Source organism: Struthio camelus, chromosome 6, assembly GCF_040807025.1.
Source record: "Struthio camelus isolate bStrCam1 chromosome 6, bStrCam1.hap1, whole genome shotgun sequence".
NCBI lineage: Eukaryota > Metazoa > Chordata > Aves > Struthioniformes > Struthionidae > Struthio > Struthio camelus.
In genome coordinates this window covers 16,911,701-16,935,478 of record NC_090947.1, presented here as the reverse complement: position 1 = coordinate 16,935,478, position 23,778 = coordinate 16,911,701, and the positions used below count along the sequence as shown (strand labels likewise).

The following is a 23,778-nucleotide window of genomic DNA, read 5'->3' as shown; positions in this document are numbered from 1 at the left end:
GAGGCGTAGCCTGAAAATGCTTTAGGGTTAGGGTTAGGGTTAGGGTTAGGGTTAGGAGAAAGAGAAAGCCTAGAGGTGCTGGGGCACTCCATGTGGAAAGGGGCTGCCAAAGGAAGGTGTGTGGTGCCAAGAGCCGTGTCCTGTGAGGAGGTTGTCGTCTCTGCCAGAAAAGGGCGTCTTACTCCCGAGGCGTAGCCTGAAAATGCTTTAGGGTTAGGGTTAGGGTTAGGGTTAGGAGAAAGAGAAAGCCTCGAGGTGCTGGGGCACTCCATGTGGAAAGGGGCTGCCAAAGGAAGGTGTGTGGTGCCAAGAGACGTGTCCTGTGAGGAGGTTGTCGTCTCTGCCAGAAAAGGGCGTCTTACTCCCAAGGCGTAGCCTGAAAATGCTTTAGGGTTAGGGTTAGGGTTAGGGTTAGGAGAAAGAGAAAGCCTCGAGGTGCTGGGGCACTCCATGTGGAAAGGGGCTGCCAAAGGAAGGTGTGTGGTGCCAAGAGCCGTGTCCTGTGAGGAGGTTGTCGTCTCTGCCAGAAAAGGGCGTCTTACTCCCAAGGCGTAGCCTGAAAATGCTTTAGGGTTAGGGTTAGGGTTAGGGTTAGGGTTAGGGTTAGGAGAAAGAGAAAGCCTCGAGGTGCTGGGGCACTCCATGTGGAAAGGGGCTGCCAAAGGAAGGTGTGTGCTGCCAAGAGTCGCGTCCTGTTTGGAGGTTCTCGTCTCTCTCACACTGATATATTTTTTTAGCCGCAGTTTTACATTTTGTGTTGAGAACTACTGAGATGTGTATCTCATTATCAATAACATTCTTTTAGAAACAGGTAGCAGGATATATTAGATGAGAAATACGTAGGCATCTTTATTGTATACTGTAGTTATTTATTGTGAGTTTCAACTATTTTTAGTTAAAATACTTCTGAAACTGGTTCTTCATCGTGTGCTTTTTGTCACTCGCCAACATTTGGCTGATGGACACTATCAAAAAGGAAGTGATGGGCAGAATTTTCCACGCTTGAACTCTCTCAGGACTGTTGCTTATTCTCCTAGCTGTTTTCACAAGTGTTTTTCTACAGCAGATGAAGCATTAACCTATGTCTTTTTGGCAGGTCCTGTGTTTCTATAATTCTAAATTTAAATCTTCCATTTTTTTTTTTTTGATTCAAAAAGGGAGCTGAACCTAGCTTGAGGGGAAAAGAAAAGCTGAGAAATAATAGTCGTTGGAACTGACACCATAAATTGTGCTTCACTCTCAATAGGATGAGAACAAGCTGAGTCATCAGCCTTCACAGGCTCTGCCAGAATTTTGAAGCATTTTTTAAATAATGAGAACCTGAAGACTGCAGTATTCATTTCTCTTTCTGTTCAGTATTGATGAAAAATGGATTTTGAAACTGAAGTCAGCTGTGAGACTGAACAGGGCCTAGTGTTCAGTGATTAGCATAATTGCTCTTTTCTTTTAGTAGTTTTAGATAGAAGATGCTGGACTCTACACCAGCATTTGAAGAAGCATGACAGGTTCTGCCTCTGTGTCTTGTGTGTAGAGCGTGTATGTGTGTGCGCACATCTTTGTGAATGTGTTTGATGAAAATGGAGCATTTCATCCTCATCCTCTGTAAGACAATCGCAAATCTAATATCCCTGATAGGAAACTGGAAAAGTTTCCAGTTTAACTCCATCTCTAGAACAAATTGTATGGATGCTTGTCTGAACAAAGTGATAATTTTCAGTAAAGCTACTGGAGACTACTGATTCCTGTATCTCAACTTACAGAAGATTTACTTTTAACGTCCTATGAATTCAAAGATTGTTAGCACAGAAAATTCCCAGGATTAAAATTTAAGATTTTGTAATTATTTGCCTCCTTTGAATGGGGGGCTTACTGGGCAGTCAGGAGTTGGTTGTGTTTTGATTTATTGTGTTATACAGTTTCTGACTTGCCCAGAAAGAAAGGTTAGGGCAAATCTTTTTTTATTTCATCTGTTTTTTTCCTAGGGCTTGAAAATGTTCAGATGAATGTTTTAGACTCTCACTTGCCTCTATTAATGTGTTCTTGTTCCTAGCTATGACAGTATGGTTTGGAGAGTAATATCTGTAGCATTTATGAAATTTGCTGGAAAGGTAGCTTGCAAGCAGTCAGTGATAATGGGAAAAAAATAATTCTTTTATCTCTTTTGAAAACCTAGAGAAAAAAAAATATGATACAGTGATTTTTGAAAATGTGAGTGTTCTTAGCCCAATTCGAAAGAGAGAGGATTGTAACTAAGGCACAACCAGCATCATTTAATATACTAATGCAAGAATAACTATTTGATTATGAGGATCTAAAAGCCTGGAATCCAGCTTTTGACACCCACAATAAGACTTTGAAACATTTATATGATTTAATGCAGTTTCTTGAGTATTTGGAAGCATGTGAGGAGCTGTCCAATGTGCTGTAGTCATACAGGATTAAAAAAAAAGTCGGGCCTCTTTTCCTAGAAATGCTGCAGTTTGATAAATGTGGCTGAGCATTAAGTCTAAAGCTCTGAATGACCTTCATCTCATAGTCTTTCAGAGTCAGTGAGTTGTATTGCCTTGTTGGTGAAGAAGCCCGGATGACACAGCTAGGTCACCTATATCAGTCATTCCTCAAGTCATTCCTTTTGTTATAAAAATTAAGTGATTTTATTCTTGAATTTAAAACTGTTTCTCCCCATCCCAGGACTTCTGATTAATCACCTAACATCACAGCAGTGCACCCAAGCTGGAGGTTATTTCCTCTCCTAGGACTGCTCTTCCAAATCAAAATGAAAAAAAGAAGCTCTGATGAAAAATAAAATGAATAGCCTTAATGTATTTTCACCTAGAGATGCAAATTCAATAAACTGAATAAATTATAAGTATGAAATTTTCCCCACAGAATCAGAACTCATTTCTTAAACTATGTCTCCCTAGGTGAATGTAATCTCCCTGTTCTAAAAATGCGCTTAAAATTGCATGGAGATACTAAAGCACAGATTATACAGAAAGACTACATTAGTAGATATCCTTTTTTCCTATTCCAGGCATGGATTTTTCCTGTCTACATTTTTATTTTCTCTCTACTTGTTTTTATTCTTTGCACATTTTTCGAGATTACACTCAAATTGGTTAGAGAAGATCTATCTGTAGCCAATCAGAAATCAGAACTTTGAACATCTTTATACGTTTGAATAAATATTTCTTGGAATATGGGAGAAGAAAAAGAAATTTTGATGTGGAAAGGTGTGATTGGGCATAATAATAATAAAACCATAATTTTACTGGATTTATACCTTTTGTCAGATATTAGCATATAAGGTGAGAGCAATACAGCAGGTAGCACGTGTTTTGATGCCAATATTCTCAGCAAAGATAATTGTATGCTATCAGTTGTTTGATGCCTCTGCAATTTAAAAACAAAACAACAAATCCTTGCAGACATCATTATAGCTTTTTAAAAATCTCACTGTAGATTTACTCCTCTTAAAAAATATCTTCTCCCTTCTACTTGGCACTATGCATTCTTTCTACTGCCAGTTACTGTTCACAAAACATCCTTGTTTCATTAGTGAAAGCCTGAAAAACTTTTAAGGTTTTCTGCCTTCCTTTAAACTGCTTTTTACAACAAAGTTTGTGATCCTTCAAGTATATTTTTTTATCAATATATTAAGAATGCCTATGCAATTCATGTAGTCCTCTTCAGTGCTGTGGAAATCTCATGGTTGGTCAGATAGAAAAAAACTGTTTGAAACCCTGACAAAACCTGTTTGAAAGAACCGACTTAGTTTTCAGACTATGTTTACTGTACCCCAGGAAATCTGGGGAGATATGTGGTTGCCATTGGAAGCAATATTCTGTTGAAACTTGATCTTATTACACCTCACTGCTTTTTATTCTCTATAACTTCAAATGACACAAAATACATAACAGAAATAAGAATTTTCCCCAGCCTGGCATTATCTCTCCTGTTGCCTGCACAGTCAGTTGAAAAAAGTGTGAAAAAAGCCAACTTCATAATATTCTCTTGGGAGAGAATCTGCAGAAGGTGTGCGGCAATGAACCTGCTGATTGTGAGTAAATAAGCTGAGGGCTCATAATGAACCTGCTGCTGCTCTTCTAACTGCAGACATAGCCAAAGATTTTATATGTATTTGAAGGGAAATGTGATACATAGTGGAAGAATTATAAAGGCAGCTGTGTTCACATCAGTTTATGCTGGAGTAAGAACAGATTTTAAATAAGTAAAAACATATACTATAGTAGCTCTATCCGCACGCCTGGTAAAAGTGAAAGAAATTAACTATTTACTGTGAGCCAACAGTATTTTACACTGTAATTTTTCAGATCTGCATTTTTTCAGGTTGGGTCACACTAATGCTACTTGATCAAACTAGGAGAAAAGCAAAAAATGTCAGGCCACTAATGTTACAGACACAACTAATGACCACAGTTCATCTTTTATATCATCTTGGAAATGTGGCAGCAATGATTCTCAAAAATGTGTATTGTTTTTGAGCAGTATGTCAAAAACTTTTTATTCTAGTACAGAATACAACCTCAAGAGTTTCAAAAATGTTCCCAAGATTTGCTTCTTAAGCAAAACCACAGTCTAGTCGCAGTCTAATGGGACATTGCTTTGGGGGTGCTCAAACTAAGGAATTTCATGAACTACAAAAATTAAACCTTCTATTTCTCAACTTGCAAATCTAATTCTTCATGTGCGTTAACTGCAGATGCTGAACTGATAAAATAAGAGTGAAGCAGATCACAAAGAACCAAGCTAATCCTGCATGGGATGCAGAGCAAGACAGTATTTATTTGTGATGTATGTTCTGCTTTAACTGAGCTCCACTTTGAACTAATCTATTTTTTCTATCTTGTATGAGAGAAGAGGCTGGAGGCAGAGCCTGAGGTCAGCAACTCTTGACTGTTGTATACTCTGTCACCTGTTGGCAACCTTGGTACAACTGAATGCTGACTGCAATGCAATAGCATTACATTTTGTTGGACGTTACTGGACACTGAACCCTACCCGAAGGGGGTGTTTAAGATGACAGGGTAGACAAGAAGACTGTAGTGAGAATTTATGGCCATCAGAATCCCTGAGAGTGATGAAATAAATCACATCTCCAAGCATCATCAGGGCTAATTTTGGATCACAAAAATGCCCGTATAAATACCTCAGTCCAAAACCCGTGCCTCTTTTGTGACTGAGAGGGCCCTCTGCAGGAATAGGGGGGCAAACAAAAAAATACAGTTCTAAGTACAGCTATTTCATGTCTTTGCTTGAAGAAAATGTAATTCTGGTGCGTGTTGTTGGATGTAACTTGAAAAGGATTGGGAAGCGCTTAAGGCATTTTTTTTTCCGTTCTTTACAAGTGAAAATAATTTTTTCGATACCTTTCAGTGCACTTTCTCTTCTTTGTACTGAAATGACTTACCACTTTTAATGTCAGATAGTCCTGGATTCTTGCAGTTGAATTTTCAGGAGTGGAGAAATTTCATATTCCTTCCCTTACTTCAGTTTGTTTTTCATGTTAGAAGAGAGCAGCATTTTCGTATGTCCTTATATGCACATAATCTTAACTTTCCTGCATGTTAAGAAAGCGTAGACTAGGATTTAAAAGTTATCATTTGAATTGAATCTTGTGTAATTCTTTCTTGCTATTATTTTAAATTTTACGGAACGTAACTTTACATCTTTTCATATACGTCATTTTTTTCCTTAGAAGAAAATGGTCATCTTTTCAACCCGTTTAAGTATTAAGTGAACACTAACTAATGTTCAGCTATATGTGTGCATATACATATATGTATATTTGTAACTCAGACATACATCCACAGGACAACCACCTCCTCTTCTGAACACACACTGCATTATCCCTGTATTCCATTTTTTTCCATGACTATCACATTATTTAATGGTCTTTTGTTTTTTTTTTTAAGCAAAAAGTAAGTTTAAATTTAAACACTTAAACTGACGGTAACACCAATAAGGGTCACCAGGCCTATTAGTTGTAACTCTTCGTAACAGCTTCTGGTGACAATGGAGGGGAATAGAATATTGTGATAGAATTTCTTACTTCCTCCTTCAGTTCCATTTTAGAAAAATAACCTGTTAATGTTTTTTCCCCCCAAAAGCAAAGTTGCCAGCCTAACAGCATAGCACTGGGCCATGAGGAAGGAAAGAAACAGAAATCAGGATCTCTGCTCTATTGAAGTTTAAGAGTGTGTCCAAAACATAAAGCCAGAGAGAAATCCCCAAGTGAGAGTTTATTTATGGTTGATAGACTATCAACAGTACTTATTTTACTGTTGACCCTGCCTCCCTTAGATAGTTGTTTTGTTGTAAATGAAACTGAAGCTATACTTCTGGCTCCTGAGAGCCTGGGGGAATGCAGCGGTTGGATAGATGGCAATGTAAGGCATAATGCCTCCTGGGTGACAGCAGAAGTTCATGCATTTCATGTCTCAAAAATGATGTAAGCGCCATTCTTTAAAACTCCAGTGCTCATCTGCCATCTATCAGTGACAGGTGGGATATGATAATGCTTCTGACATGCCCTCTGTGAAGTGGTGCTTAAGTGCAAACATGTAATTAATGAGAAGTGGAAAGTGTGAGGAAAAAGAGGAAATATCCTGCCTTTACATTAGGACACAAACATATGAAAAAGTGTTTTGCTGATCTCTGTTAATGATGTGTCTGCATTGACATGCTGAAGAAGATAGCCTTTGTTCTGCTTGGCAGAGTTTTACAATTAAATAGTCTCTGTTATCGATGTATTAATATTTTAACTTATTTACAGAGAAACGTCATACTGTGTTTCCCAAGTCAAAGAAAAAACTGTGATTTATTTTCCTTCTAATACTTATTTTACCCATAAATTTAATCCCCAAAAGTGACTTCTTGATTGGTATCAATCTCACAGAGTATTTACACACTATTTAGCTCATAACCTGTACTGATCGTTTAGATTAGGATATTCTTGAGTAAAATATAAATACTGCAAAATGTGATTTTGTTGCCAGCCAACATTTTGTTTCCCCATTGCCAAAGAAGCTGTATAACTATGTTCTTATTTTGTAGCTATAACTCACTGGAAAAATACTGCATATCATTTTCTTTTTTTCTAGTGTAAGAAATTCTGTTCTATAATAATGTTTGATTATCTAATTAACTTATTTTTTCTGAAGCAGTGTTTTTAGAACAAACATAATTATACTAGAAAAGTATATTCAGTCCCACTAGTAGTCTGCAACCAAAATGTTAACCCTATGCACTTGCACTTCTAATAACACAAGGAGCCTGTTCTTTAATAGAGAAGTAGACTTAGTCAACTGCAAACCCTTTCTGAGTTTAGAAACTTGATATTTATGCTCAGTTCTTTATTTTTCCTGTCTTGAATTATTGCAGCCTTCTCCTTTCTGACCTTTCCAATATCCAGCTCAGTCTCATAACCTGTTAGATCACCGATTGTCTACTTCTGTTCAGACAAAGTATGTACTCCATTCAGCCACCCACTGTGTTTGTTTCACCACCTCAAGTGTGTCTGTGTTCGGGTTTTTGTTCAGATGAAGTGTGCACCTTTGAATGTCCTGATCGTCCCCACTTAACTATGCTTCAGCTTTCATCATGCATATAGTGCGTGTGCTTTGGTGTCTTAGCACTGTTTCACTCTAAGATCTTATGTTGTGCCACATTACTGGTAATGTAGCCTTAGGCACAGATTCCTGTCTACGCAGTGACAAATACATGTTATTACTGCAAATCTGTAGGCCACTCCTATCGTGGGTTCCGCATTGTATCTCTACTCCTTTATTGTTATTTTCCAAGTCTAGATTGACTATTGTACTTCAACTGGGGGCAGGGGAGGGAAGGAGGAAGCAAAAAACAAAACCACCCGTAACCCAAAAAAAGAAGAATAACTTATAAGGGACGAAAGAAAACATGATTTACTTTTCAACATTTTACTTTAGTACGTCCTGTACATACTTCTCCCCAAGGTGCATTTCTACTGTTGTATGTTTCACTGCTTTATTTAAAATTGCACTCATCAGCTTCATTGCAGCTTTGTCTTTTAAAATCAATTCATGAAACATTTTACATGTAAATTAGCTGAACGTAAGGCTAATTTTAAACTTAACTTTGCTGTATCAGTGTTTATCAGGTTTCTGCAGTTTGGCCAACATGGTTATATAATAAAATACTTTTTTCCATTCAGTGCTAAGACAGGAATGGCCGTAATAATTAGGATTTGAAGACAGGAAGTGATGTAATGTTCTAGTACCTGATTCCTGAAACATCATGCAGATTGCAGTTCACCTTTTGGCATGCAATATTTACTTTTCATGTCAAACCGTTTTGATGGAGAGAAACAATTGAAAACTTGTGATATACAATTTTCAAGATCAAACGATAGTTTACTTATTGCCTGCTTTGTTGTATTAGGCTATAGATCAGCTGAGCAATTATTTGCAAGAAAAATATTATTTCTCATTTTCATTCATTTATTTACAGAATTAATCTCAAGTTAATAGTAACATTATATGGCTGCTAAGTTCAACCAATCAACTGAATACATTTTCTATAATTTTCAGAAATTCCAAATGCAGTTCCATTGCTGTCCTGAAAATAATCAAGTAGAATATAGATTAGTCTTCTTTCAGCTGTGTAAGTAATAAACAGTATCAAAAGCACTTTATTACTTCCATCGTTTTGAGTTGTCAGTGATCATAGAGAAAAATTTTATTTACAGTAAAGCTTTAAGTTTTCTCAGATGAAAAAGAAACTAGTATGTTGCTAGTAATATATGAAATTCTGACCTCAAGAGGAATAATTTTGGTGAAAACACTGTTTAATTTGCTAAAGCAGTTAAGTGCTGTATGTGAATGGCTAATGCTCCATAGTTAATGCTTTTAGTTTCATATTTGCTAGCAATAAAAAAAAGTTTTAGGATTGTTTTTCTCAGGAGCTCTGCTAGAATTATATTTTGTGCTCTACTGTATCTGCATGCTGTTTGATACACGAGACTTCATTGGGAAGAACTGAGCGACCTATTCAGTACGAGCAACAGTAAGTCACATGGTATTACTGCATTCTTTGCTGATCCACGCAAAATCAATGCTTCGTTCATTTCAGGAAGAACTTATTCTTATTAAAGCTGCGATTCTGACCTGTTGATGGAACATGCCCTTACAATCAGCGTTGCCTTTTGTGAGAAGGTGTAGTCTGATAAACAAGTGATACTTAGTTTCAACTTGATAATGATCCCTATTCAGTCTGCACACTGTGTACAGCAGGACATTGGAGCCAGGATATTGTGCTCTATGGAGCCAGTGTTTAACTTGTAGTAAATATATGGAAAGGTTATATGCCTGGGTCAGATGCCTGTAGCTGTAGTTTATTTAGGCAGACTAATGCTATTCTAGACGTTATAATTACTGTTATTATTAATATTTTAATTGCTGTTAAGTGGCAGCTTATAAGAAATGTCTTCAAGTTCCTAAAACACTCTAGAAATGTTCGTCAAAGTCTAAACTATGAACTTGGATACTTATTTTTCTTATTTTTTCCATTTGCAGTCTATGCAGTCTTGGAAAAACTTGACTGGAGAGCCTTTTTTGTGCGGCTTTTTGGTTTTGAGCTTCTGTGGTTAGGTGATGATTTTTAATTAACACTACAATTACAGCTGTCCTGCAAAGGCCTGAGTCACTCATTGAGTTAAACTTTCCCCACCCTCAAGCAGCAAATGAATGAAATAAGGAAGTCCCTTAAATAAGGGCTCCATGGGCATTTCAGGGGACAGATTAAGTAAGGGATGCAGTTTGTTTTGAACTCCATTGGTAAGCGCTGCCCAAACAGACAATAGCCCTTGTTAAAGATTTCCAGAGTCAGTGGAAAGGAAGGTTAGAAGTATGCCTCTTCCTTTAGTCTTTTTCGTATTTGGGATTCAGCCTAGTCCTTTCCTTCATTTCAAGGATACCATATGCCATTGTTCCAGTAATATCCCCTGGTTTCTCACTGTGCTTTCACCTGTGCTTTCTTCAGGACAACATCCTTATGACAAACCTGAATTATTTTGTAAAGAACCTTTCAATTTCTTCTGAAGACTCCGTGTGTGACAGAAGAGTAGTGGTTAAGTACCGAACAGTTGAAAATGTTGATGCCTTTTGGTTGAATTAGTTTTTTAAGAAATTCAATCTGCAAAAGGCAGAAATACAGCCAGTGTTTCTGACTGTGCCTCTCTCTTGCAGGCATCCTTCTCTTTCCTTGAACTGTGTGTTACAACAGCATGTTGCATCTTCTCTTAAACTAGAACTGACAGAGGCCCCTGGCAGTACAGTAATATAAATAATAAATAATATTAATTCAAGTTCATTCATGATTAATGCTACTACTTTTAAAATGTCTACCTTCTCTGATACGACTAACTGCTGTTGTCTTGGTATGTTAATGCTACCAAAATTTAACACAAAAAGTTAGCTCTGCATGTGTAACCTGCCTTCCCCTTTCTGGTACTGAGAATCAGTGAAATGAAAAAAACCTGTTAACAAAATTATTAACTGATAAAACCCCACCTTCTGGACCACCTCTTCTGTATATTTTTTGTGTAACTATTAAATACTTGCTTGCACTGGCATCTGCATATTCACATCTGGTGCAGGATCTCATTGTGTTTTATCATTTATAACTACACAGAAATGTATCTGTCTACAAATTGCTTGCGTTCAGAGCTAGGAACAAAGCCTGAGGCTTACAGCAGTAGCATGGAAGAGAAAGGTCACACCAGTACCATTATCACAGACTTGCTCAGAAATCAGTTCTTCTCCCTACTACCTTTGTGCGTGTTCCTCTCCTACTGTTATTATTGTTCCTCTCCTGAGATCTGTAAGATAAGCAGCACCCCCCCCCCCCCACCACCAATACAGCTTTTGTGGTGGCACACCTATAACAGTGGAGCAATGCACTGGAAAGCAGGGCACTTGCTTAAGTTTAAAAACTTGATCGTTTTTCTTTCATAGACAGAAGATGTTGTATGAGACAGGGCTGTCACTAGGCATAATAAAGAATGGAAAGGTATTCACGCAAATGGAGCAAATTACAACAAGATAAAATAATTAAATGAAGCATTAAAATGATACTTATCAAACTCATCCTTTGCTGTGTTCACTCAGTTTTGCAAAGAAGGCATTAAACTATCATGAGTGATTCTCTTTTTATTCTATTTTGTAAGACAGAGGCTGCTGCCACCTCTCCTTCTGTCTCTTCTGTTCTCTTTGCAGTCCCTCTTCTCTGCGCCAGCAGGAGCCTTTTCTTCTCTGCCATCTCGAGACTTATTTCTTGCTTAATGAGTCTTTCTTTTTTGCTTTGTTTGGTGGCTGATACAACACATGCTGCTGATGTGGATTACTTCATTTTCTTCCCTCGTTCCTGTCCATAGTTATAGGCTTAGCTATAGGCTATTTAGGCTAAGGAATACCACAATTAGCATATTTTCCTGCCATCATCCTGCTATATAAGGTTAGTAGAGTGTTATGCATACTATAATGAGAAATATATTTAAAATACCATCTTAGATAAATTACTATTGTCCGTTGGTGAGCATTATAGATGACCAATAAGAACATGTTTGGCTCCTAATCTATCATGTCTGCTTTGTCTATAAAGGTTGTAACCGGCTCATTTGTGTTTGCTCTGCATAGTGAAAGCTCTACTCTGAGTTACTCCTTGGCAACCAATACTATTAACATGACAAAGTTCAAATGACCAGATCCAACATAACTGAATTCAGCTCAGAGCTGAAAGAGCAAAGAAAGTTTGTCAAGGAGAAGCAACCTCATTGGGGTTCACAACTAAAAAGTATGCTGCAGGGAGTGTTCACAAAGAGATTTTTTTGGTTCAGGTGCTTAGAAGTAAGTTAGGCCTGTGGTAGATGGACCTCTGCTTCAGAATTCCTGTAAGGCAGATGTTATTCCGAAGCTGATTTTAGGATCCTTTACTTTTAATCAAAAATAATTCCCTGAACTTCAGAGTGAGCAGTGGCAGTCCAAGCAGAGCTCTCAAGTTCATAACAACTGGAAAACAGAATTTACAATTGTGAAACCTGGGCAGTCTTAAAATGATAGGTATGAATAGCCGCAGTTATGATGATGAGGTGGGGGGCTATTTTAAATATCTTAACATCTTAAATGATAGACAGTCTTTTCCAAATGATACCTGCAACTCTACATCTATTGGATTTTCTTTTCAAGTAGCCTGTTGTAACAAAATAGTGTTCTAGTATTTTGCTGTACACCTATCTGACTATGAACAAAGGAAAATAAAATAGCAAATGTCTCATCTTTCTAACTTGATTAACAAGAAAATCAGCAAGGCAAAAATAGTGTCAAATGATTTTCCCGAAGTAGTGCTGAGGAGAGAGATTGTGTATTAAAAAGTGCTAGGTTTGGAAGTTTTTTCTTCTTTCAGCATAAGAAAAGTGTAAGGATTTAAGTAAAAATTCATGGTTTATGGCCCATTTGAGTACAGCTTCATTACTTGCTCATCTTACAATGTAGATCCATCACTAGAAAGGGGCTTCTGTGCATTCCTCTATGGGTATGCACAGAGAGGTTTGATTCCTTTACAAATCCCTTGAGTTGCCATGTGAAGGGGAATATTTGATCTGTAAGTTCATATAATTCATCTGTAAGTAGGCAGCTGAGACTAACAGGATTTAAGTAGTGCATATAACTTTTATTGGTCTACTGCAGAGAGGTGTACAATTCTACAGATGAATAAAACTCAGTTCTTAATTGTTGTTTTTATTTCTAAAGTAGAAGAAAAAAAAGTGGAAGTTGGTTTTGAGCTCAGTTAGTTCTTGGGGTGAGTCTCACATCTCTCTTTCGTGGTTCTGTGTGCTGTGCAAGTTCTGAGTTGAACCAGGAGTTGGAGCAAGGAAAACAGGACAGCCTGTGAGCGCCGTGGTGTGATACCCTGCCTGACCTTGCGCTTATTGTGGGAAGAGCTCATCTTCCTGAGGGAAGTGGCTGCTGGAATGCAGAAGTCTGCTCAGTTCTTTGCAGCGGTAGACATTCTGAGCAGGTCCCATTTATTTCCCAGTCAAGTAGTATACCAAACTGAAAAATATAAAGAAGTGGTATGGCATGCCCTCCTGAGCACTTAGCTTCAAGCACTCATTCATATGTTCTGAAAAAAGAATAGTGTTCATAACAAAAAAAATCTAAAATACTACTCACTTCTGGGAGCACAGATGATTTCTGCAAAGTAAACTTCCTAGTATACTGCTAAGGAAAATATTTTCTTGTATGTTTATAACTGCTGTCATTGACAGTATAAATGCCTGAAATATGAAATAATGGCAGTGTGTTGTCTACCATGACAGAGACTGTAAAAGGTTTTGGCCTTTAGTACGCTTTAATGGGTGCTCTAGAAATAACTGTAGAGGAACTGACACTTCCATTTATTAACTTGTAATTGTCCAAAACAAATCCAGCTTTTTTCCCTCCCAGTAGACTGAGGTCTAGTATATGTTAATTGTTCTGGCTCTTCTCCTGTCCTGACACCTTGACAGCTCTTGTCAACTGTACCTCTACTGGTTATTCTCCCATAATGGCCTTGTCACTCATTTTCCTTTTTTTTTTTTTTTTAATTCTTACATCAAAGTCTGCACTAACAGTGTTGCCCCCTTGACAGGAGAACGTTCTCTAGTGACTAGCAGTAGGTTAGCAATCCCTGTTTCAGAAAGAATGCAAAAATTAAATCCAGCATTTTACTTTGCAAGTATATACCTAGGGCTCTTGTTTTACTAAGGCCCAGGTACATATTTTCTGTTCATTAAAGAAATGAGGTTGTACAGTAAACTGATTTATTAGCTATACCACCCAGTGCTCTCATCTCATCAAATCTCACACTGTGTAGGATTAGAGCAACTCATAATTTCTAAAGAAAGACTGCTAATTAACATCCAAGTGCTACAGGCCATAACGGTACTTCAACAGGTGGCACATTCGCCTTTGAGTCAGTATTGGAGCAATATAATTGTGATGCTGTAGTTGCTGCCTCTGAGACATAAAACCAAGACCTTGACCACTGTGATAATTAAAGTTCCAAGGCTTCCTTCTTAGGAGCAAGGATGTTAGCTCTAGTGCACTGGCCAAATTCCAGTCAGGTAATTAGATTCTGTTACATTAATCCCCCCTGCAGCTTCAGCTGATTATAGTATCTTCTTCCCTCCCCATCCTAGCTGTTATGCATAATTGGTGTGCACTGTCAAACAGCTGCCATGTTCTTTTATCAGCACTGGTTGTATTTCATTGATGAATGGAGTGATACAGATGTACTCCTGAATCTCAGCACCTGGAAAATAAATTGTTACACTGTAAAATTCTTTGATGTTGGAAAGATATGTTTGGGGCAAACAAAAATAGTTCTTTTGGTACTGGAGTATTTCAGTTATCAGAAATCACTGGTTTCTGCATTTGAGTTATATGTCAGTAGATGAATGAATAGTGTGATTACCCTGGCACTAATCAGACCAAATTGAGGAGAATGGAATTTGAATGTTTTTACTTCCACTTGTTGAAGCTAAAGTAGCAGGAGGTTATTTGGGGGAGGTTCTCCCCCCACCCACCCCCCAGTGACTACTCTGACATGCTTTAGAATCTAAGTTTTAAAAATATTTCTCTCTCTGACCTTGAAGATGGTGAAATTACACTAAGGTGGGGAGCCCGCAGTGTCTGAGAGAGGCGTGTGAGCTGTTCCTCTTCAAGAAGTTGTTGACTCTGAAGTCTAATAACCTCAGATAAGATGGCAGCATAACTAACTGTTTCACTCTGTTCAGAATCTTCAAGAGTGAAAGGTAAACCTATCAAAATCTGTTATAATTAGAGCTTTATTTTAATGTACCCATTGGGGTGAGCCTGGAAAACCAAGCTGCTAATTCTTTCTCCTCAAAGAGCAGGGAATATAGAAAGAACAGTTTTTAGAAGAAATAATCGTCACCCCAGGCTCTGTCATTATCTTTAAGATTAAGAGTGAGAAAACTGAAGACATTTCCATCAGAAACCAATTCAGAGGGCCATTATGGAAGATGAGAAATAGTTCAAGAATTATACAAAGGAAGGAAGAACTCATTTGAATGTGAAGGGAAAGAGCCATTGTGTAAAGGGCAATCCTGCCTTTCAAGCATTTTAGAACCTTTGAAAGTGTCAATAAATGCACATAGGTGTGATCTGACTGATACAGTTTATTTGGGTTTCCAAAAAGCTTTTGACAGATTTTCTGATGAAAAGCTTTAAGGAACTAAACATGAGAAAAGGGGGAAGGTCTTGGAACGGATATGTAACTGATTAAAGGACAGGAAAGAGAGGATACCATCACCACATACCCTTACTGAAGTGTTGAGTTTTGTTTAACGTATTCAACTGTGACCTGGAAAAGGGTGAGCAGTGAGGAAGCAAAGACTGCTGCTGCACATAGTTGCTCAAGAGAGTAAGAATGAGAGCTCACTGAGAGGACTAATCACTATTTTTCAAATGAGAACCACAGCCATCAAATGAAGTTAATGGAACCAGCTTCAAAACAAAGCAAAGGAGGTGGTTCCATATGCAATGCGTATAAAACATATTTAAATCTATGTCAAAATATAATGTAAATACTAAAATATAAGTAGTATGAAGTGAAGGCTTGGAGAAGAACTACCTTGCTGGCAGTTACTGAAGACACAACAATCTTAGGAAATATCCTGACCTAAAAATAGCTGGGGTCTGGAAGAGTAGAAGAGGGAAGGTTTCATACATGCCTCTGGATTCTTCTTGAAATATCTCCTCATGTCATCTGTGTGAAGACAGAATACTGGGCTAGATAGGCCCGATTCTGCACCAGTTCAGTCACTCTTCTGTGTTACGGTAAATTAAATTTCTGAATTTGTAATTGTACTTTCTCTGGAAACGATTGCTAGAGGAGATGGGAAGTATGAAAGGAAGAAGAGCTGACCAGAATGTAAGTCTGTTAAACTGTATTCTGTAGAATGTCAGTTGCTGGAGAGTTTCTTCAGTGTGAAAGTGAAAAAGGCAATGTTTTCACTGGCACTAAAAGAGAAGAAATCAGGATACAGAAAAATTGAAATCTGGATACAGATTGCAGATGTGCTGCATATAGGACACCAGATTGCAGATGTGCTGCATATAGGACACCAGCTGGTATCTCAAGGGTCAGTAGAAATTCCAAGTGGAATGATTTATCGTTAGTGGTATTGCCACAGGCAGAAGCAAAAGTTCACATCATCAAAGTGACGTGTTCTCTTTGTAAGCACACAAGATTTCTTCCATAACATCTGTTAAAAACGGAAGGCAAGTCTAAACTGTGCAAATGTATCTGCTTGCTTAGGAACGTCAGTGCTTCTGTATTTTGTAGGAATCTAGCATCCATTTAGTCTCTGAGGTTATCAGTTGACAAAGCTAAAAGGTTATACAGCATGGCAAAGTAGGATGCATTCCTAAATATACCTTTACCTTCAAATCACATTTTATTTGTTTGCCATCACTTCTGTGACTTGCAGAGTCATTTCTTCCTGAGAATTGATTGACAGTGTTACTGTCGATGTAACACATAGGCATCCCACAGAACAGATCGTTTTCAAATTGCAAGGACTGTCTAAACAGATCAGTTGACAGTTCAGCAGTTACTTAAAGGGTGTAAGACTGTTAGATATAATCTCATCTGAACAATTTTTTTGCCTTTTGGAAAACCTTAGATCTGTTTTCAGTAGTGAGAAGTACTGGGGCCTTTCATTCCTTAAATGTGTACAGGTTTGATAAACAGACCCACCTTGTGCTTGTATTACGTGTGGCTCAGTGTATGCTCAGTGTATCTGGGAAGACTTCGAATTTCTGGCAAGAAGTCGTTCTGCCAATGTAAACTTAGACATTTAGTGATTTTTTTCTTAGACTTCACCAACTTCTAACCACTAATAGCAGTGTACAAGAGCTTGACGTTTTAACACTACAAAACATTGATATCTTTATTCAAAAGATACTAAAAATCCCTGTGCTGTAAAGTGTTACGTGTTACTAAGATTTGGAAACACTATGCAAATATTCCAGCCCATTCATTACAACTAAGTAAAGTAGTTGCTACTTTAGTCCCATGATGTCGTCAGAGTCAGAACCAGAAATTGTGTATGAATCTCCTCACTATCCTTATATGGAACCTGTTTCACCCTGCTTTCCTTTAATTTACAAACGTATTAATCACCCAGTGTATGATGCATTCCTTTGCTCATGTAGCCTAGTTTTGTACCACGCTCCTAAGACTGTTGTTCTTTCAGCTAAAAGAATAATGGAAACATGATCCTCTCTACCGAATTGTATTTCCTACTGTAACCAGAAGATCCTTTTATGTGTATATATTTGTGTTAGAGGTAAGGGTGGAAGATTTTTTTAGAAATTTTCTAAGCTTTGGAACTTTAGAAGTGTTCTGAGTCTTTCTGAGTCCTTCTGTGACTGTGTAGTTGTGTCCCACACAAAGAGGCAATAAATAGTTTTAGGGGATGACAACTTGATGAACTGATAAAAGACTTCAGTAAAGGATGTGTCACTTTGCTGCCATTAAAAAAAAGGGAATCTCGATAAAAATTCCAGCAATCTATCCAAGATGTGGAGAAGGAAAAAAGTGTCGCTTGTGTAAAATTATGTCCTCTTAATCTTCCCCAGGCATCTTCTATGGCAATTCTGCAAAAAAGAACAGGATGTGGCAGGGATTATTGTTTCAATTGAATAGCCTAAATCTTGCGCAAAAGTACAACAGCTGCTCTCCAAATATTTATTAATCAGGGAGTGGTATAGTAACGCTTGTATAGTGCTTGGGGACAGTAAGAAGTTTGTTTGCAGAAGTAGGAGAGTTCTCAGAATAGGATGATTTTTTCTGATGTTTATAAGAAGAATGGACAAGGTTTTCATAGCTACCACCTGTAGTTCTTAGCTGAAAAGCAGTTTTGTTTGTTTCTTTATGTCTACTATAAAAAGTGTGAAAACTTTTCTTTTTTACTTCCCTAAATGTATAGTTAAGTTGACCTTGAAATGGTAAAGCTACTGCTCTTATTTTCCATTTTCTGCAGCAATATTTTATCCAGAAATACCTTTCTATTGAGCATAGACATTTTAAATCTATTTTCTGTTGAGCTATACAGAAGGTCCACCTAGTTAATTGCACCTGTATAACTTTTTATGTGCTTTTTTCCTTCTTTTCTTCAAAGCTTGCACCACATACAACAGTTTAGATTTCAGAGTTTAATGCTCTAGATATTGCTTTATTCTTTCCTCCTAGTGTGACCTTCATCCATTAATCAGAACCTGTATAGTGAGAGTGGAAGCATTTTTATCCAAGTATGACTTTTGTTATAGGAAAGAAAAAGAAAATATGATATTGTCAATTTTCCTTAGAAATTGCCTTCAACCTTAAGAGTGTAAGCTGAGACTTGAGTACTTTTCCTTTCAGTAACAAGTTCTATCATATTAATTAATTATTATTTCTGTTACTTTCCTAATGATTCTTAATCAAGGACAGATGGTCTCCTGAAAAGTTCATATCTGATTTAGGCAAGAGTATATTGCACTGAATTGCTTCTGGGCTGTATTAAAACAGAAAGCTTGATCTGCTATGTTGATTATTGCTTACCTACACAAACTTGCCAGTGTTTAACCCTTTTCCGGTGTTATGGTCCTGCTCCAATGCTCCTTAAGAAGAAAAAGGAGGTTCATCACAAGTTTTCAGCATCGTGAGTTCTTCATGTACGATGTTGATATTGATGTTTTCTTCCTCCTCTTAACCAGGAAGAGGATGATGCTAATGTTGATGGTTTCTTCCTCCTCACTCTAGAGTCTGTTTGGGGTCATTTTTAAACGGTTGCTAACACAGAGCACTTACTCTTTCTCTGTTGGTTCACAGTTGTGTATTATAGCCATGTTTGCTCTATTGAGTTCTTTTTTTTTTTTTAAAGTATTGGATACTACTTTTTTCTCTTTTTGTCCCTAAACCCAGTTTTATCCTTTTCCAAAGTTACATTAAAAAGCAGTAATTGACCATTGGTGAGTTGTTTATAGCCCTGGGGCCCCTGGTTTCATCCTATGCTTGCGTTTTCAAGGTTTCTGCTACAGTCATGTGCTTGTACTTTCGGGGTTCCCTCTTAAAATCCTGCTTTCCTTCAGTAGTCTCAAGCTTTGTCTTGCTGATAATTTAAGTAATGTTTTATTAGCACAACCTGATCACACATATATCCTTGCTCTAGCATTATTAATAGTTCACTCTGCAACAACAGCGATGCACTAGAAGACACATGTAAGTGCAGACTCATGCAAACACAGGCAGTGCTCTTGTAACCACTTGCTACCGATATCTCCTATTTACAGTAGTGCCACTGGTATGTTATCAAAGTTACTTTACAATATACTTCAATTGGATTGTTGAAAGTGAAAGCCTAAGTCAAACAACATTATTAATTAATTTTGTTTCACAATATGCAATCTTAATATTTAACACTTCTTTTTCCTTAATCTTATATTTTTCTCATGGGCCCCTGTACGAATAATATTAAAGGTTGGCTTAAAGGGTAACTAAAATTTTGTCTATGTCAGTTAGCCCAGGCTATGGTATGTGTGTCAACATTTGCAAAGGCCTATTTGCTGTGTGTCATTAGTCAAATTTATATATTATTTGAAGAAGCTTGTCATGGTCCTGAGGCAAAAATCTCTGGCAAGGACCAGATCCTGCTGCCGAGAAGCAATTCCTGAACAATGCTCCAATATCTAACCAAAATAAAAATGTGATTGTGATTTCACTGACAGAAAGAGTTAAAATAAAGAGCTCACTTAAAAAGAATTCCTGTAGCTGCTTCTGATTACAGTTATTAGGGCATCCTCCAAGGATTATGAAAAAAATCTTTTAGAGGACCTGACCATCATTCCTCATTTTCAGTTATTGTACACATTGTAAAGACTGGAAAGTTTAGAAGTTTGTTAGGTTCATTTCAGTCTTTATGGCGGTGTTTTCCTAAACTGTTACTGAAGAGGCTGAAGCCAGAAAACTTAGTCTAAAAATTTATGGTTGCAACTTCTAATGTGCTTTTAGAAAATTTTTTTTTTTTTAACATATTGATGACTGCATGAAGAAAAATAAGTATCTCGGAGAGGAACTTCAGAACCTTGTACTTTAAAAAATAAATAATAAAAAGATTAGTCAGGTTTAACATGTGAAATGATTTTAAAAAGCTGAAATAAGAAAATAGGACTTCAACAAGGACTGTAAACCTAACCAGGTCTTTGTACCTAACAGGTAAGTCACGGAATTAGGTATACTGGGTAGGTGTACCTAACCAAGACGTCATGGAATTATTTCCCCAGGCATAATACTAGAAGTGCTTGGAGCAAGCTGTTCGGCGAGAGGAGGGAAAAAGATTAAGGTTAGCAGCATGATCTTACAACAGATAGAGAACTTCAGTGCTGAAGGCGCGATGAATCATTTTGACCTATTTTGATAGCATTAAGGGCTGAGTCATCCAACAGTTATGTGTCCAGCTTCCCTATACAAATGTCCCACTGTACACACCTTAATAATCACAGTGATACATATAACATACGATCACATACGCACATTTTTTTTGTTTATTTGAAGAAAGAACAGTGTAAAACAGTATTCTGCTTTGTTGCCTTATCGTCTCACTCTAAAAAGTGATTCTAAAATTATTTAAGTGATTCTTTACTAAGAGGTAGAAGTGACCTTTCTCTAAAAGGAGTTCTGAGTGAGGAAGCAATGGTTCCTGTGAAATGATTTTTGGAAGCTGAATGGGGTTCAAATGGGTTTTTTTCCACCAGCTTAAAGCTTTACAGATAGAGTTTAGATGGGATGTTGTCGAGCTCTTGTTATGCCTGACAGATTGTAACTGTCCGGGGAATGAAGCAGTCATCAGCATTTAACATTCAGTGACCAGTGTCCGCCTCAAAATATTAAGAGGCAGTGACTGACAGAATCAATATTCTGGTCACAGCAGAACTGTCAGAACTTGAAAATATTATATAGTCTTAGAAGGAATATTCTAAATGCTTAAAGTTCAGTGGTGGAGTGAAGGGAGGGTAGTGGATAATGCTGTGGGGTCAGTGAATGATGCATCATGTCTGAAATGATCCATGCTGTGTATGAAGTCACTCCACTTGCCATTAAGAAGCAGCAAGGACAAGCTGTTGCCTCCAAGGGCGGCCCCACGTTCAGAGCAGCCCTACATTTTCTGAGCTGTTTGGAGTCAAGCCCACAATTTAGCCCCTCTCTCTAACTGTGCTAGACGTAACCATTTCTTAACAGGACTGAAAATGATCTATTGCATATGCTTTTTAAATTAGAATTTTAAATGCTGCAGAAGGGAGTGAAAAGGTAAAGTGATCCTTAAAGAAGTGGCATGTACCTACCTTGTCTTTAATCTTTGTGACTGAAGAAACTCCTTTGACTGTTATTGGAAATTCCCACATTTAATTTAAAAAGTTGGCTCTTCTTGAACTCAGCAGGCATTTCTCTACTGACTTAAAGAGAGGCAGAATTAGGCTTAGAGTTATTAAAATAAATACCTTTAAAATCGTGGGCTAGCATGCAGATGTACAAATGTGTTTCAGCATTCTGAGCTCTTCATTATCTATTTAAATTAATTTGATAGGCAAAATGCTAAATCTGTGTTTTTATGCTGTTTTCTTTGGTTGTGGCCTTAATATTTATGAAGTACTCTACTGATTTTTGCTGAAGCTAACAAAAAATATCCTAAAGCTTGCAATATGATCAGACTGTTCTTATGCACATGGTTACTGGCTCTCTGGGTGAAATATTCAGTATGCAACAGTCAGCTATTTTACACATTTAAAACAATGTTTTGCACAATGGCAAAGCTGTGGTGATTTAGTCAGCTCTAGATAACATAATTATCTTAAAACAAAAACCACAAGAGTCTTAATTTATGCTCCAGAAAGTGTTATCTGCCAAAATCCTGGGGCCTTGTTCTACTGCAAGCCATAAAGCTATCTGCATCCTACAAAAGGCTATACAGTAAGGGAGTAGAACACATTCAGACACCAGAATGATGTCAAATTAAACATAAGAGTTATCGTGCTAGAAAGGACATTAATCATTACAAAATGAAGTGTGTGTTTGTTTCTTGCAGATACTTTCTCAAGGATAAACATTAAAAGGAATAGAAAAAGAAAGAAAGTCTATTTTTCCTTCTGTTGTTCCATGGTATATTTTTTGCAATGACCTAATCAGTAGTAATTAGTATTGGTAAAATCTTCATCAAATGTAACTAGCTACGAACATAGTCCTAGTCCTACTCAGACTGTCTATATTAATCACAAAAGCTACAGTAAAAATTATCTAGGTTACCTCTATGGTAAATTTTGGTAATTCACTTGAAATGTATAAATTTATTGAATGAATCACTTTGTTTAAGTTGGAAAACAGCTCTCATTATATGTGCTTACCAGAAAATAACTCTAATTATAAATGTTTGTCATTTCTTTCTTGTGTGTATGTGATTGTTTCTCATAGAGGCTCAAGGAGCTGAAACAGAGGGAGTTTGCTCGAAATGTAGCTTCTAAGTCAAGAAAAGATGAAAGAAAACAGGAAAAGGCCCTTCAACGTTTGCACAAGTTAGCTGAGCTAAGGAAAGAGGCAGCCTGGTAAGTGAATAGCTCCTGAAATGTAGAAAATACTTTTAAATAGCTGGTGCTCTGGGACACATGGCTGTTAGAATCCTCAGCTGGAGCCGAGCATGCATTTTTATGGCATTTTTGAAGCAGTATGTATACAGTAATTTGATTCACACTGTGTGAAGAAATAAATGTTTAACGTTAGTTTTTCAGTGGAGCTAAAATGACGTGTATTTTTAGTTTAAGGAAAGATTGTTTCATGTATATTTCATAAAAGCAGACATACTGGTTGAAAGCTTAGTGAACTAGGTCATGCATTTGAAGGCTGACACTACTTCATTGATGAGGTGAGGAGTACAGTCTATCTTTCTAGGGTGTAACAGATCTCTGTGATTTAGTTTTCAAACGACTTGCCTGGGAAAGCATCCAGAAATGTAGTTTTAAATTTCAGTAACTGGATGCTTTATATTAAAAGATAAGTGCTCCTTCTCCCAGCTCAACAGAGTGTTTACTTCTCATTGCAAGAGTGACTCCTCACTAGTCACACATTTTACTGTTTAATCTAGGCATACCACTGAGTTTAGTGTTGAGCTTGCTGTTTGTGACCGTATTCTTATTAAAATATCATGTACTGATAAGCCACTGAAAATATTTGTTCCAGGTTGACTTTTCACAGTGGAGTCTCAGGAAAAAAAACTGTGGATGCTCAGATGATCACAAAAGTAGTTGCTTTACACAAACATTTTCTTTTTATCCAGGCTTCATCTTACCAGATGAACTAGCAGAGAGGTCAGACCATAAGACCTTTATTTCTATTTCAGTGGTAGCGTCCGTAGTTTGTATGCATACAGAAACAAAGTCGCTCTAAGCAGGTGGACATGATATGAATCTTGGGAGGTCTGTTTGACATGAGCAAAATAACATCCATTTTTTATTTTTTTATCTGTTTATGGTAAGTAACGTAGAGACTCTTTCCCTCTATCAGTACTTTAACTTTCCAAATTTAATAATCAAGGATCATGATTTTTATATTCTCAGCTTTAGATATTATTCCCTGAAAATCTGAATTTGGTAAATTTCAGGAGTATTGTTCCTCCTTTGTTCA

The 23,778-nt window shown here is 37.2% G+C and overlaps 1 protein-coding gene across 2 annotated transcripts in view; it reads left to right on the top strand.

The window, feature by feature from the left end:
• The window catches only part of ZNF804A (zinc finger protein 804A), a 539,028-nt gene that overhangs the window by 506,046 nt on the left and 9,204 nt on the right, over window positions 1-23,778 (top strand). Inside the window, exons 1-2 of one of the 2 annotated variants that reach the window (XM_068948361.1) lie at window positions 8,586-8,661; window positions 22,573-22,703. Coding sequence is in view for 1 of the 2 variants with exons in the window: in XM_068948362.1 (XP_068804463.1) it covers window positions 22,573-22,703 (131 nt within the window). In the remaining variant the exon portion in view is untranslated. Of the gene's footprint in view, window positions 1-8,585; window positions 8,662-22,572; window positions 22,704-23,778 lie in introns of those variants that run through there. The other variant, XM_068948362.1, reaches the window with a different exon arrangement.